At 31.5% G+C, this 16,387-nt stretch overlaps 3 protein-coding genes across 5 annotated transcripts; 2 read left to right on the top strand and 1 right to left on the bottom strand.

Moving 5' to 3' along the window:
• Positions 1–592: 592 nt before the first annotated feature.
• On the bottom strand, positions 593–1,937 carry LOC105797921 (transcription factor ORG2). Its single transcript, XM_012627794.2, has 3 exons — positions 1,606–1,937; positions 1,167–1,523; positions 593–1,054 (listed from the first exon to the last, which is right to left on the bottom strand). The coding sequence occupies exons 1-3, from the start codon at positions 1,837–1,839 to the stop codon at positions 974–976; spliced, it is 672 nt and encodes a 223-aa protein (XP_012483248.1). The 5' UTR covers positions 1,840–1,937; the 3' UTR covers positions 593–973.
• A 2,399-nt stretch (positions 1,938–4,336) lies between these two features.
• On the top strand, positions 4,337–6,552 carry LOC105799305 (syntaxin-72). 3 transcript variants are annotated; one of them, XM_012629784.2, is made up of 9 exons: positions 4,337–4,829; positions 4,917–5,042; positions 5,353–5,515; positions 5,585–5,670; positions 5,764–5,832; positions 5,917–5,961; positions 6,061–6,123; positions 6,197–6,273; positions 6,389–6,552. In XM_012629784.2, exons 1-9 carry the CDS (start codon positions 4,674–4,676, stop codon positions 6,399–6,401), a joined length of 798 nt encoding a protein of 265 aa, XP_012485238.1. In that variant the 5' UTR covers positions 4,337–4,673; the 3' UTR covers positions 6,402–6,552. The 3 variants fall into 3 exon arrangements, with proteins under 3 accessions (XP_012485238.1, XP_052476634.1, XP_012485237.1); XM_052620674.1 differs by having other exon boundaries at positions 4,337–5,042; positions 6,208–6,273; XM_012629783.2 differs by having other exon boundaries at positions 4,337–5,042.
• A 638-nt stretch (positions 6,553–7,190) lies between these two features.
• On the top strand, positions 7,191–7,986 carry LOC105797673 (AT-hook motif nuclear-localized protein 15). The gene has a single exon (XM_012627612.2). It carries the CDS (start codon positions 7,303–7,305, stop codon positions 7,984–7,986), a length of 684 nt encoding a protein of 227 aa, XP_012483066.1. The 5' UTR covers positions 7,191–7,302.
• Positions 7,987–16,387: the final 8,401 nt, after the last annotated feature.

The following is a 16,387-nucleotide window of genomic DNA, read 5'->3' as shown; positions in this document are numbered from 1 at the left end:
ATAATCACAAAAATATAAAATGATTTAAATTTATTTATAATATATATCACCATAAAATTAAATTTATACAAAATTATAAAATAAATTTAATATATTTTAATTGATACATACAATCAAATCATGCAATCACTAAGAAAACTACTTATATATATAGAATATTACAATTTTGTAATGTAATATTGTGGTGTGTAATTTATGACATAATTATAGATTTAGCTCTTAATGTTTACATCTTTTATTAATTTGGTTTTATTCTTTTCTAGCTAAGTTTAACCCTCAACATCTTAAAAGGAGTCGAATTTGACCATCAACTTTTTTTAAAAAGAGTTAAATTGATTATTTTCAACGAAAATATTGACTAAAACGTGAAATTTTTAAAAGTTCATATTCTTCAGTCATTGATAAACAATTTGTTGGACAATACTCAACACAGCTACAATAAAATATACAAATTCCGAAATCAATACTGTAATTAAGCAATCGCTTTTTTTGAATATCCGTTTCAATTTTCCGATCAACAACGGGTAGATCTACAGGGCATATTTATTTGGAATCTGAAATGTTCAAATTCTGGGTATGGCAAATGTTGATAAAATCTGGGAAATTAATCGTAGGAACATTAATTAATTTGAAATTTGATGCATGTACGGTGTTTGCAACATAATTATACCCAAATACAACTTATGACTCATGCCACTCTATGATTTTCGTTGTAATTCTCTTCTCAATTTACTCTACCCGTATGTTAAGAGAAGATCAAAACTTGACTAGTTGATGAGAAAAAGAAGCTACTTAAACCTTTAGGTTGCCTTGCTATTCTCTCAATTGGTTTGAGAGGGGCTATGTAATATGTGTTTGAAAAGGGGATTGGGAATAAGAATTACGAGGATAAGGATCAAATTAAGAGACAACAGCATGCCATTAATTATATAAAAGTGGTAGTTCACATTTAGTTAGGTATATATAGCCATGATTAATTACACAGTGCCAAAAGCTTCCCCCTCAATGCCTCAATATCTGATTCCCTTAATTGGTAAGTTGTTTTGGGTGCCACCTGCACAATCCAATTAGATGAAATTAAAGAAGCCACTTAAACTGCTTGATTTCATGTACAATTATCACTTTAACAATTTCACTCTTATATATATATATATATATATATGCACCTGAAGGTGAATATTGTAGAAGATCATGCCTCCAAATGACTCAAAAGAAGTAGCATTCAAAAGGATTAATCCTTGTTGCTCCTCCAAGATATGCAAAATCTCAGATAACTGAGTCTTCTGAACTCGGTCCTTTCGCAACGTTATCTGAATCACAACTTCACTATCACTAGTTAGCCGATTTATAGAAACCGTAGCACTGCTTGAACATCTTCCATCACTACAACGTTTAATACCACCCTGCTGAGAAATCCTCAACAAAAGCTCTTCTTTTTTATGAACCAATCTCTCCACTTGCTCCTGCAACTCTGGTATATATTTCACAGCTTCTGAAACCGTCGCTGGAATGCTCACCTTCTTCTGCAACAACAAATTGATGAGTTGCATATTCATATTTATGACATGCATGTATATGCCTTCAAATAAGAAATTAGTTATGTACCATTTGATCTGCAAGTGGAAGCAATGATCGAAGAGATGAAAACAAGCTGTTAACCGTCTTCCGCCGGTGGCGCTCGCTAGCATTGTGGTTAAGCTTCTTAACCACGCAGGGATCGAAGCTGGCTTGAGGGACCGAGTCTAGGGTTTCATTGTTTTCATAGATATAGTTAAGTTGAAGGCCAATGGGATTGAGCAAAGGCCAGTTAGGTGTTGGGAATGGGGCTAATGCACACATATTAAACTGCTTTAACTTCTTGCAACTTTTCTTTAATAAACTGAAAGGATCATTGACTGATGGATATATAGTTATATACAAACTAAAACACTTATCAGATATTCTCCCTTTGTTTAATATATACATGGAGTTGGTGTCTCTTTTAAAGAACTTAATATTTTATTAAAACATTATAAAAATAAAGGAGACAGAGAATGTGGGCAATTTGCCATGCATGAGGACTGCACGAGCCAGGAGTAGGATTGCCGCTGAAAGACATGCGTAAGATCTCGCAGGTCACGTGAAGGACATGTTCCTCACCGCCCACTCTCCATGTTATATACAAAGGTTTTCCTTGAAAAACTTGCAAGTTGTTCCAAGTACTAATAGGATGAAGCTCCTGCAATAAATAAGGCCTTGTAAAGGAATTGTAATCGAGTAGCAATTATGCATCAAAGCAATGTTCCTAAAAATCTCATCCTTGTGGTTATATCGATTCTTTTTTACTCTTATTTTTTTGTTGCATGTTTTTGTTCTAATTATAACGAATGTTAAACAAAGTTAATTTATCATATCTACGAAGTAATTATTTTATATGAGTTAAAAGAATGACGTGTTTATTCGGCTAAAAAGTATAGCGGGATAGATGTCAAAAATTTGTGTTTTCTTCAATCAAGAAAGTCCTATTCGGCCTACCTGCTCTTTGATTGGTACCATTAAGTTTTGATGAAGTTTGCAGCGAAAAATTAAATGAAATGTTAAAATAATTAATGTGTGGTATACTGAAAACAGTTATATTAGAATATTCCACATTTCAGGTCATCAATCTCTCAATCTGAGTTAACACGAATGCTGATTTTGGGGTTTTTCTATAAAAATAATATTAAAATTTTATTTAATTATGAGAAACAAATTAATTGTAGTTAAAAAACAATTAAATAAATTCAACATTTACCAATAAAAATATAATTTAACACATGGGTTTAAAAAAAATAATAAATAAAAAAGGGTTTATGAAGCAATTATCTTCTGCACCAAATTTGGTGTCGGCATACGGTTAGACGACACTAAGTGTTTTTTTTTACAACAGTCGATCTGAAAGAGAAAAGTTTCATATCAAGTCCTTGAATGTTTTTGTTTATTACACTTCAATTCAGTGCCGTCAATACATCATGTGACGTCAATAAATAATTATTTTTTAAAAGAAAAAACAAGAGTTATGCCGCCAATCAATTAGACGACATCAATATTCACTATAGAAAACACCCTATTTTTATAATTAATATGTTTTACATACTTTTTTTAATTAATTAATTTTTACTATTATTTAAAAAAAATCGTCATTTCAGTTTCTACCTTAAAAAAGTTACTAAGGGCCTATTCTGCAGTGCTTAAAAAAAGCACTTTTGGCTCCAAAAGTACTTTTGAAAGAAAAGTTGTGCTAAACAAACTGTTTTTGGCTGCAATTTTTAGTTTGTTAGAAGTGCTTTTCAAAAGTACTCTTGAAAAGTAGAAGCTAAAATTTTTAGCTTTTCCTCTCTCAAAAGCATTTTTAGTGCTTATTTACTTTTTCACCCCTCCAATAATATAGTACTTTTCCTTTTTTATTTTTGGTGCTTAATTACAAATGTGTTAAAATTATTAATTAAAAATAAAAAATATTTTTAAAATACTAATTACAAAGATTTAATGGTTATATTTAAATATTTAAAATATAGTTTATATATTATAATTAAATTTTATAAATAATTAATATTTATTGCTTAAAAATATTTAAAATTTATATTTTATATATTAAAATATTAACAACAAGTTATAATAAATTTTTTATTTTCTTACTAAAATATAATAATATTAACTAATTTAAATATGATTTAAATGCATATTTGTTACTTGATAATAACATGTCTAAAATGAACATTTTATTTCTCAAAAAATTTTTTTGACAGCAATGCTAAAAACTCAAATTTTAAACCCAACTTTTCAAAAGTACTTTTTTTCACAGTATTTTTTAAAAGCATTTCTCAAAAACATTGCTAAACTAGCCCTAAATAATTGTTCCCTCTCTTTTTTCACTTTTAGCAAAAGGAAAAAAATTGTTTCTTCTATATTAATTTAAACTATCCAAACAAAATGTAAACGTAGGGTGGTTACCGTAAATATTTTGGAAGTTTTTATATTAAAAGTTAGTTTGTATTTTAATTTTATTGAAAAATAAATTAATTAATCTTTATAAATTGATTTCTCTGTTAAAAATTATATCCATTTGTACTTCTAAAAGCAAGCGTTATTTACATGTATATGATATATAGGGAACCAGTTTGTAATAATAGAAATGAATATAATTTTTAAAAGAAATGACTAATATTTTTTATCTAATTTATAAGGATTAATTTATTTATTTTAAATAAATGGGAAAAATGGAATGGAAATTTTAGGTTGTTTCTCATTTTAACCAAAAATAGGTTAGAGAAGATTAGTGATAGAAAATATTTCATCATAAATCACATAACTGCGAGATTATTCCTTAAAGGTACATTTCTTTGTACGTTAACAATTTCAAAACGAAAATAAAAGTTGGATTTGAACAAGCCAATCCGGCGGCGAACGGCGGCGAAAATGAAGCCCCGCCGTCACCTGCCAAATCAAAACAGAAGAAATCGGGCTGTTACATCAGTTTTTCAGCTCCCTTACCAATGTATCCGCTCCACCATTACTTTTTCATCCCCCAAAATTAGAAACAACATCCAACTACGAAAAATCATGGAGCCTGAAGCCAACAGAGAAAAAACACCAAAATCATTTTTCCTCTCCTTTCTCTTTCATCGTTCCATTCCCTCTTGGAAAATTGAAAAATGACGGTAATTGATATCCTATTCCGAGTCGATGAAATCTGCAAGAAATATGACAAGTACGATCCCGAGAAGCAACGCGAAGCCAATGCCTTTCTCGACGATGCCTTCGCTCGCCTCTACTCTCTCGTTGAGGCCGACATCGAAAAGGCTCTCGCTGTTCGCTTCCTTTTTTCTTATCCCTTCCTTTTATTGTTTTCTTTTCAAACATTGATTTTTCAAATTAATTATTGGAATAAAATGCAGAAATCTGACAAGGTTTCTACGGAGAAGAATAGAGCAGCGGCGGTGGCATTGAGCGCTGAGATTCGTCGGATAAAGGCTCGATTGATGGAGGAAGTTCCTAAGCTTCAAAAATTGGCTAAAAAGAAGGTATATTTCTATTTAATTTCAGCCTTTTTGCGTAATCATTATCGTTAACTTCGTAGGTATTTGAATTTGTTAACAGAGATTATATTATTCTTTAATTATGATTTGTCTTATTTCAGTAATGTAGCTCTAGATTTTATGATAATTAAATATCAGTCAGCATGAAGTAGGGTGAGATTACTAGTTCGATTTGCCCATGTTCAAAATTTTAAGCTGCATTGTCTTGATTCCTGATTGATTATGGTAACTCAAGATTACAAGAGGTTGACAATGGAATTCTTGTATTGAATATGCTATTGGTATCTAACTACAGGTGAAGGGACTTTCCAAAGAGGATCACGAAACGCGTTTCGATATGGTTCTAGCGCTACCTGATCGGATTAAAGCCATTCCAGATGGGTCTACGGCTGCATCAAACCAGAGCGGTGGATGGGGAACTTCATCATCCAACAAAAAAATCAAATTTGATTCATCAGGTAATTGAGGGTAATGCTTATTCCTCGAGCTAATTTTTAAATTGATCATCGATTACTTTCCTTTATCAGAGGAGCGCTTCGGTAGTGATTTTTACCAACAAACTGAAGAGTCAGATCAATTTAGACAAGAATATGAAATGAGAAAAATGAAACAGGCATGTAAGCTTCACAGCAATACCTTTAATATCTACACTGCAATCCAAAGTGGTCTCTGCACTGTTGTTTTAATTATATATAAAATCATGCAGGATGAAGGTCTTGATGTGATATCAGAAGGTCTGGATACACTGAAAAATATAGCTCTCGACATGAATGAGGTTTGTTCTTCTGTGAATGGTTCTGGTTTGGTCATGATATAATGAGCAACAAGAAATTAATTTATTTGCTTTAAATATGTTCAGGAAATAGATAGACAAGTTCCTCTAATGGATGAAATTGAGACAAAGGTGAGAATTTTTCTTAATGCCATGTGTCTTCAGTTTGGCCTTAGAATCAGTTAAAGCAGACAACATGGACAAAATCCATAAATGCATCACTTACTACAGGTTGACAAGACAACATCTGATATTCGAAAGAATAATGTTAGACTGAAGAAAACCATTACCCAGGTAACTGTTTTCTACAAATGATTGTTTCTTCCCATCAAGCTTCCAATAAAATGCATTTTGCTTATGTTTGCAGATAAGATCCAGCCGAAATTTCTGCATTGACATTATTCTGCTGTGTATCATTCTAGGGATTGCTTTCTATTTGTACAAGTAAGCTCCTTATTATCTTGTATCCTCTTTCCATATATGATTTCTGGATGCAAATGTTAAATGCTTTTGCATGTATGTCCATTCATTTTCTAAGGAAATCTTTCTCTGTTGGCAGTGCACTGAAATGAATAGAGGCTTTCATGTACGTCCATTTAGCCCTAAGGAACCTACAGCTATACTGTTTATGTTACTGTAACAGGACATGATTTTTTTGCCCTGCAATAATATACATGGCTTTGTAGCATTGCTTGGTATGTCAATAAAACATTTTTATGTTTATATTTCATTATATATATATATATATATATATATTTATTCGACAACTTCCTATACTTGCTAGGAGATACTTTCTATATACATGTTTTAAGATATAAATTTCTGTACATTATTTTATTAGAAAAACTTGGAAATTTAGTTCTAAAGTTTTATTATACTTCAACATGGACACAAATTAAATTGTTTGATTTGGATGAATAAAATGTATCCGGTTCGGGTTCTATAACCATAAAATAGATACCGGGATTATTTAAATGATGAGGTTAATTTAATATTTGATGTATTAAATGTATATAATTATAATCATTGTAAATTAGATGATAATGAATAAATCCAATTAATTTTTTAGGTGATGTGAGACTACCATCACTGCATCAAATATTAACCTTTAATCCATTTTATTACTACAGATTTAAACATTTATAATACATAAAATATATCCATATCATTATTACATATTTAAACACTTATACCAAAGTATCATTATATGATTCGCATAAAATTATATACCATTACTTTCTACCTTTTGTTTATTATATACGGAATAAAATCAAAGGTTTTTGTTTTTGTTTTAATTTAAATTAATACTAATTTAACTATTATTTCCAAAAAAAAAAATCAAAATCAAAATACAGCACGTTTTCTTAATCCAACTAAAATTACAAATCCTAATTATAATATTCCCCCAACCCCAACCTATATATATTTATTAGTCACATTGAAAATTTAACATTTATCACCCTTCTCTTGTCGATGGCGGATTATAGAGAATACATCCCTTTAGCACGGCCTCATACCTCTGATCATTCATCTGACCCCAACCCTCCTCCAAGCGCCCAAACATGCGGAGGAAGCTCAGAGGTACTACAAGGAAATACTGCAAGGAAGCCTAGAGGTAGGCCTCCAGGCTCTAAAAATAAACCCAAAACTCCCACTGCTATAACTAGAGACAACGATTCAGCTATGAAGACAGCGGTTCTTCAAATCTCCGCTGGTTTTGATGTTATTGAAAACATCATCAACTTCGCCCGTAGAAACCATGTCGGTGTTAGTATAATCAGCGCTACCGGCTCTGTTTCAGACGTCATTCTCCAATATTCTTCTTCTCAAGGGGCGCCATATCGTTTTGCTGGCGCCTTTGGGATACTCTCCTTCTCTGGCTCATTCTTTATCGATCATAGTACTACACCGACACCATGCTCTTCTTTTAGTATAATTCTTTCAGGGGGACAAACCCAATTATTTGGAGGTATAGTAGCCGGGAAAGTAATGGCAGCAACGCCAGTGACGGTTGTGTTGCTTACTTTTGCAAGCCCTTCATTTCATAAGCTTCCGTATGAAGGAGATGACGAAGATCATCATCACCAAACAATGCCTTGTAACATTGATGGTGCCATCCAGTGTTACATTCCATTTATTCCTTGGGCTTCTTCCTAGAAGACAAATGACATACCTGAGAAACTTAGCTACTTCATGGTTTTACATCATCATCGTCATCATTTAAGCTAGTTTTTCACTATTTTGGATGTTCCACCAAATTTACAAACCCTGTTTTTTTTATTGTCCATTATTATTACTTCATCCATCTTATAATATTTAATTTGTTTATCCTAAGGAAATTTAACGTTGATTAATATTCAGTTCCTTCTACATGGATATAACAATACAACCCTAGATTTTCAAATTATATATTTTCTCAACATATATTTATTTATATGATATATGAAATTCACTCAACTGTGGGTATATACAGAAATACTACATGAGGTGTACGTTATATTACCATTTGTTTGATATTAAAAAAAAAATCTAATTAAACAATTAGTTTGGATTTTGGTAATAATTGGGGTTTAAGTTAATTAATAAGTAAATTATGGTAGAAGATTATTTGGTGTTTGAATTTGTAAGAATTAAGAAGTCTTTGGGTTGCAAGGATACATATAATGTTTTAACATTTAGAATTATGAAAGAGATGATAGACTACAAGTAACGTACCTTTTCTATTAAGGCAGAAATGAACCTTTCAATTAACTCCCACTTTGAGGCACAAAGTGTTGGATCGCTGGCACCCCTATGGCGCGGCGGAAAAATAATAATTCAGCGATCCCAACTAAGAATCCATGTGTGAAGAACGAATCGGGGTGAAAAGGTTGTGAAATTACCTAATGTTTATTCAGAGTAGACAGCAACGCCTCAACAACGAGTAGTCTGATCTGCTGTCGAACCAAGCCGCAATCTATCGTGATCCCGACCTCTACGTAATCCACCCAGTTGACTACGAACAGAAGAAATCCCCAAAACAATTTTGAAAGTGATTTTTCTTTGATGGCTGCTAGACCCAAGCAAAGGAAAAACGGGATCCTTATAAATCTTTTATTTTTAGGGTTTTTAGGAATTAAATAAATATAATAATATTTTAAACCGAAAATTATAATTACATTAATTATAATATAATTTCGGTAAACCATATATTTATTTGAATTCATATGCTAACCAAATTCATGTCCTCATTATACATACAACAACCTTGTACATAATGTGTTGGAAATTTGATTACCGAATTAAATTAATTCTATAATTAATAAATTCAAGCGACCCCCAAAAACAATACCAACTATGACTTATTCCGTTCATTTCAACTATAGGGTATGACCCTGTAGGTTCCTGTAACGTTAGCAGTAATACTAGAACGATTCCAATGTTACAAACAATGAGTGGCATCTAGCAATGCATCATTGCTACCTAAGTCACAAGAGATCATGATTCGACATAACCTTTTTATGATTAACCTTTTATGCAATAATCCTTAAGTCCTTTATCTCTGGATTGGACACAAGTCATGGAATAGTCACACTTGCATAGTCCATTCCATGTTCCTTGATATCTTAAGTAGACTACGATATACAAATAAGTATGACATCTCATATCAACTTATTTGAGCATGGTCATGCATTTCTAGTCTCACTTAATCAAGTGGCCTAAGATATTACTCCCATTATGTAGGAGGGACTTATTCTATATCGACCAACCATACCCCTCTACATCGATTGTGGTATATCCAACATCAGCCTTTATAGCAGTTACGGTGTACGTTTGACTGTATCAAGATATACTACTCACGATGTTGGGATTATGATGATCTCAAGTCTGAGGATCATATACATATTAATCACTATGAGTAATGTCGTGATAATTACATAATAATCCAAGAAACATACTCATAATGGGTCAGTCCAATATGTTGTTCTCTAACACACATATTCATGCATCGATTCTGACATTCCATATCAATGACAACTCTTTATCATCAATTAACTGCATGTTAGTCTTAATGCATTATTGTTGTCCTATCCAACAATAGTACTTGACTAAGGATCTTTTAAGAATAATCATATTATTCTCAGGACATTATTATAAAATGGTTTAATTATACACACAGAAAATAAACTGAAATAGTAATGGTAACGCATTATATTAATAAACATGATAAATCAAGTATGTTATTACAACCATCTCATGATTGATCTTTGGGCATACTCTAACCCAAAGTATAGGATGCAAGCCATCATTTGTGTACCTTTCTCTGTATCGCAAAAAGATGGTATTAGGAAGAATACCAAACGTACCTATCTCATCAAAAGGGCCACTGATTTCACATATTCCTTAATTTGCAGCTCCCAACAAGTATAGTGTTGTACACCACATTATCTACAACAAATATGAGTTTTTAAAGCTCAAAATTAGTCAAAGAAGGAGAAGGAAAATCTTCCCCATTTTCCATGAAACAAGGTGAAGGAAGCTTTTGGTTAAAGACTTTCAATGAAAAATTTTGAAGAAAGAAAATGTGAGAAAAGGGAAAAACAAAGAGTTTTAAAAACTCAAAATAAAAGAAATTCTTCATATTGAATTAAAAAAATTAATTAAATTAAAAGGAATTGAACATTTAGAATTTAAAAAAATAAAATTTATGTCATCTATCACGTGTTGATTATACATTAATTATTTTGTCACCTCATAAAATATTTAACATGGTTAGTGTTTTGGAGCAAAATATAATAGTTTACAAATTTAGATATCAAATTTAAATGTCAAATTAAAAAAACTACCAAATTCAAGTATCAAATATTATATTAAACATAAAGAAAAGCTTAATTTGAGATTTTTGAATTTTAAGCAAACAAATCCAAAATGCTAAAATTTCTGAACTTTTGGATTACTGTAATTAGGGTAAATCAATTATGTGCCATTGTTATTCTTTTGAAAATGATTTAATTTATGGTCGTTCCTTTAAAAAGTATAATACGTGTTACCTGTTTTAACACTTAAAAGTTAATCTAACCTTTTCAAAAACAATTTTCATTAACTTGTTTTTAAAAACATTTTCAAAATAGCGGTATTGAGGGTTGATTTGGACCATTTCTTGAAATTCACATGGTTAATACAACATATTCAAGTTGATATATATATATTTTTGTTAAACTTTTTTTTGTATTGATTTTAATATTATATTAACAATAAAAAAACACTAAGTGCTTTGAAAACCCAAAAAATGAAAAATCCATTTTTCCTTGCACTTCCCCTTTACCTCTCGATCTCCCTTTGAATGAGCCATGAACAAGAATGTTTTTAGGCATCAAGTAAAACCCTCAAATGAGACCCATAACTCATGAAGCAACCAATGGGGTCCTCCATAATTGTCCTTTAGCCCCCAAATCTCAAGATCAAGGGCTCCAATTGTGCCACGTAAGTGCCCCCGTGCACTACAGAGACAGGAACCTTCTGTGGCATCGCCACCAACAGCGACATGACGAATTCATCCAGGTCCTTTTTCGATCCAACTACTTTGAGAAGGCACTTAATTTTCAATTTCTTCTGAATGTTGTTGTAGATCTTGGATCTCAACAATTCTTTTTTCAATTTTCTCCTATAATTAACTACTAATATTTAGAAACAAAGATTATAAGTTCCATCTTTCTTGTGATGAATATTAAGAATATAGCAACGTTAAACGATGATATGTCATACATCAACAATCTCTCATATAATCATTTGCAACATTTCAAATACATTAAAAATGTAAGAGACAAAAATATCAAAGACTATTGTCCTCCTTTCTACATCATCATCAACCCTTAATGTCGCAATCCATAAACAATTAAGATATACAAATATCAATAATCCAATCCAACCATACATGAGATTTAACTATCTTTTTCATACAAAACCAAAACAACCCAACAAAAATAAATCCATTACAAATATTGGGCAGTTATAAAAAAACTTACTAATGTGGGTGACCGGAGGAAGTCGGACGTGACGTGAAAGGTTGGTCGGCCGGACAGGGTACAGCGGTAGCGACGGAGGGGGAGAGAATAGATAGGGGACTTGGAATTTTTTGAGTTAGTTGAAACAAAAAAAAGGGTCGTGGTTCTTTAAGTAACCTAACAACGGTGTTGAAACAACAAAACAACGCCATTTTAATCAATAAATTAAATATATTCAACGACATTTGGCACTAAAACACCGCTAAAAAGAGACATCTATTGTGGCGTTTCCAACACCAAACGCCACTGTATGTCAGTTTAAAAATAAAATATTTTTTAATTTATTTTTAATATATTTAGAGGCATTTTCTCCATTATCATTGTTAATTCTTCACACATAAACTAGAAATGCCGCTATATGTCAATTTAAAATAAATAAATAATATCTATTTTTGACATATTTAGGGTGTTTTCTCCTCAAACGCCTTCACGCTTATAGCGGTGTTTTATCGTTAAGCGCCATTATAGGTTAGTTTTAAAAGTAATTTATTATTATTTATTTTTGACATATTTAAAAGTAAAAGATTCACACTTTGTGTAAAAATCGTTGTATGATTTCGGCCATTAACTTTCGTGGAAATAATTTAGCGCAATTCAGAATAACATCTATTGTGGCTTTTGTTTATATAATCGTCACTAAATGTATAAAATTGTGGTGTTTTTAACTATAAACGCCACTGTAGATCGCCGATAATTCTATGTTTTGTTGTAGTGGTAGTTGTTATGGTTGTTTTACTTTCTCCATAATAGTCTGGCTATGGGTGAATAGGGTTGTTGGACCTTAAACATGAAGCGGAAAGCCCCCGAACTACTACTTATTTAAGAGCAGTGAAGAATCTTCATTTTCTCTCCATTTCTGATAAGATTTTTCATCAAGAAAATAGAACTTGTTTTGTTGATTTAGATATGAAGAAACAAAGGGATTGAGAAAAAATGTTTTTAGAGAAGAAAAATAGAGATAGGGAGAATGGTGAGATGGAGATTGTAAAGGAAAGGGAGTGGGAGAAATGGAGACTAAGAGGGAGAGGATTGGAAGAAATGAGTTTTTTATTTTTTGGGTTTCCAAAGTAATTAGTGATACAAATATAGGTCCCAATTTTTAGCCTAAGAACAAGTTGGGCTTAACCTTCTACAAAGCCCATTTGACAGGCCCAAAAGATCATGAAACTTGAGACCCAACTTGGATGGAATCCGAATATCCTTAGAGTTGAGCAAGATTATCAACACTTTGAATATTGGTTTCAAGAAAACAAATATTAGATTATATTATGTTAAGATTATCAATTAGTTTTTTTTATTTTAATATATTTTGTATTGATTTTATATTAAAATTAACCCAATTAAAAAACTTGAGAAAAAAATACTTGTCAAGTGTTGATTGGGTAAACTTTTTAAACTTAATAGTGTTAAACTTAGGTACCAGTTTGTTTAACAGAAACAAAATAAGTACCTAATTGGAACAATATAGGTACCACATTGAACTTTCATGTCAAGCTCAAGTACCATTTGGTACATTAACCCTATTTTTATAAGCTTTTTATTTTTTGCAATATTATATGAGTGGAAAATGATTTTTACTAGTATAATCATGAATTCAAGTAAGGTTTATTTAATTAATTTGACTTGCTTTAGAGTTTAGGGTTTATTCAAGTAATTTGATATTATCCTCAAGTATGCTACTTTCAAGGTTGTTTCACCCATCCTCCTCTACTGTTACTTCTCATGTGATGGATCAATTCAAATGCGACCAAAGAATTATCGGTTATGAGTTGACCAAGCACAAAAGCGGATTGCATTGGAGAAGTTTACATAAACAATGGATGCATAGCCCTATTTGAATCAAATTTGAATAGTATTATGATAATAAATTGATTTATATTTTCACTATAATATGAAAAGTCAAAATTGAATAATTCGCAATTGTAACAATCCGATATCTAGGGGTAACGAAAAATATAGTGTTGGAATCTCATTTTCGTAAATTGAGTCTATAAATATTAAATAAGGATATTTACGAGTTAGTGTATAGATGAATTGAAATTTTGATAAGTAATTTAGCCAAAATTTGAGTAATTAAGGCTCGATGACTAAATCGTGAAAGTTTAATCGCTATAGATTTTAATTAGGAAAAGGTTAGGGAACTTAAATTGCTATTATCCAAATGGCCAAAATGATTAATAAACCGTTATTAAAAACATGTTAGTAGATGGTATTGATAATTGGCGATTAAACTAATTAATTTTAGTTAAAACTATAAGAAATGATTATTTAAAGGTTTAATTAGATTAAGTAAAGCTTGGTTATTCATATAAAAGGGAGCTTAGTGGAAGGAGAGATGATAATTCATCTTCTCCAACAGGCCAAAGTAGAAAACCTAAGAGAAAAACACCATTTTTTGGTAGCTTGAAGCATTTGACCCTTAATTCCAAGTAAGTCCCTAGCCGTTTTCATAAATTTTTATAGATTTGAGGTCATGGGAGCTTAGTTTAGCTAGCCCATGTACTGATTTGTAAAAATATTAGAAATTGTTGAGAATTGAATGAAATTGGTGTGAAATTGTTAGAAATTAAGCTTAGTATATAAAAAGGACTAAATTGTAAAACTTAATTGTTAGCTTCGTATATTAGGGATCAAATTGAATAAAATGAAAAAATGTTATGAGATGTTTATAGGAATAGGAAATAGAAGGTCCCTTATGAGTTTTGGTGAAATTGGATTCTAATCCGAGGCCCTAAATTGAAAGTTATGTTTGTCCCAATTTTAGGGACTAAAGTGAATAAATTGCAAAATATGTATAATTTAGTATTTGATTTTGAATTGGTCGGAAATTGATTGTATGATGTTTTGTGATTATTCATAGCTAACGACAACACCAAACAACCGAGAGGGAAAGGAAAAGCAAAAATCGTTGACAAGTGACGCGCGAAACCTTAGTTTATACTTTTATGATTCGGGATAGAAATATTTGATTGTATATGTATGTTTATTGATTGGTGAGTCATTGAGGTGAGTCATTGAGGTGAGTCTATTGTGATAATGCGAAATGTTTTGATTGAATTTGATATGGAATATCGATATAGGGGACTAAAATGAATAAAATGAAAAGTGATATGTAATACTTGAATTGTGATATATGAAATGTAAATTGAGTAGAAATATATGGTATGATATGGAAAACATGTATTTAGATGATTATTTGAATTGTGATATGCATATGGTTGAAAATGGTATATGTAATGAATTATATATGAAATTGAACATTAGTACCCTATTAACTAGTCGGGCTGGGTCAGATATAGTTGGCATGTCATAAGATTGGATTGTGTACGAGTTTATGTGCTTACGCGTCAGGATGCACTTCGTGTGCCACTATGCACTTCGTGTGCCACCATGCACTTTACGTACTAGTTTCCCTTACTTCGATTTATATGATAATGCACTTCAGTGCCAATCTGGTGTGTTGGTTGGACAATTCGTGTATTCGTCTGAATCTGAGTTAGGTTAATAAGGGAATTAATAATAAGCTCGATAACTTATCTCGAAATGAATTGGTAGGATACTTGAGAATTGAATAAGTTCATATATAAATTGAAATGAATAAAGTATGTGTCTTATTGCGCAAAACAACTGGAAACGAGCCTTGGGGTTCAAAATGAATGTAAATGAATCGGTAGACTCCAGAATTAGATTGAATGATAAGTATAAGGTAAGTAAATGAATTGATCATGAAATTTTGATTGAAAAGATACCTTTGACATGTATGTATTTGTGTTATTTCTTGATTGAGTATAAGATCTAATTGATACTTGAAATGTAGGTAGCAAAAGAATGGATTTGTCACACCCGAATTTCTTTAATCCTGAAAATTTAAAACATTTATGAGTTAAATTGAAAGAGTCTGCAAATTGGCGGTCTCTATTGAAAAACCAGGAAAAATGAGGAACCAAATGGGATATGGTTGAAAACCAAGTCTAATTCGATTGGATTAAAACTAGTAGGTTCTTCAGTGGAAGACAAAATGATTATGGATGAATGGTTGTGATAAAGTGAAAGGTCGTGCATGAGAGGTTATATATATAGTTGGGTAATGACTTCCTAGGGAGTATTCAACTCCATCATATTTCATGTTCATCTTTTATTCATCTTCTTCATAGGTTGTTTTGAAGAAGAGACGATTAAGGGAAGCTCTATATGGAGCGATAATCATGAGGTTCATGGGAAGCTCTGGCATCAGGAAAAGCTAAGCTCAAGAAACTAAGGTGTACCAGGTGAGTTTTTGTACTCAAACCCAAAACCAGAAAAGTTTAATACATGTTTCATAAGTTTATAAGTATCCGTCATATTAGTTTAGAATACATGATAAAGAGAAATCATAAAAAGGGATCAATGATGGGTTAGACGAAGTTAGGAATGAGAAAAGAGAGAGTAATTCTTTTAGATACCGCTATACGATATTACTGAATGCAAACCATGATTTGCAAAGCTTTGGGTCTTGCGGAGAGAACACTGCGGTG

Source organism: Gossypium raimondii, chromosome 9, assembly GCF_025698545.1.
Source record: "Gossypium raimondii isolate GPD5lz chromosome 9, ASM2569854v1, whole genome shotgun sequence".
Classification (NCBI taxonomy): domain Eukaryota; kingdom Viridiplantae; phylum Streptophyta; class Magnoliopsida; order Malvales; family Malvaceae; genus Gossypium; species Gossypium raimondii.
The sequence above is the reverse complement of the archived record's forward strand: the minus strand, read 5'-3'. Positions and strand labels throughout refer to the sequence as shown.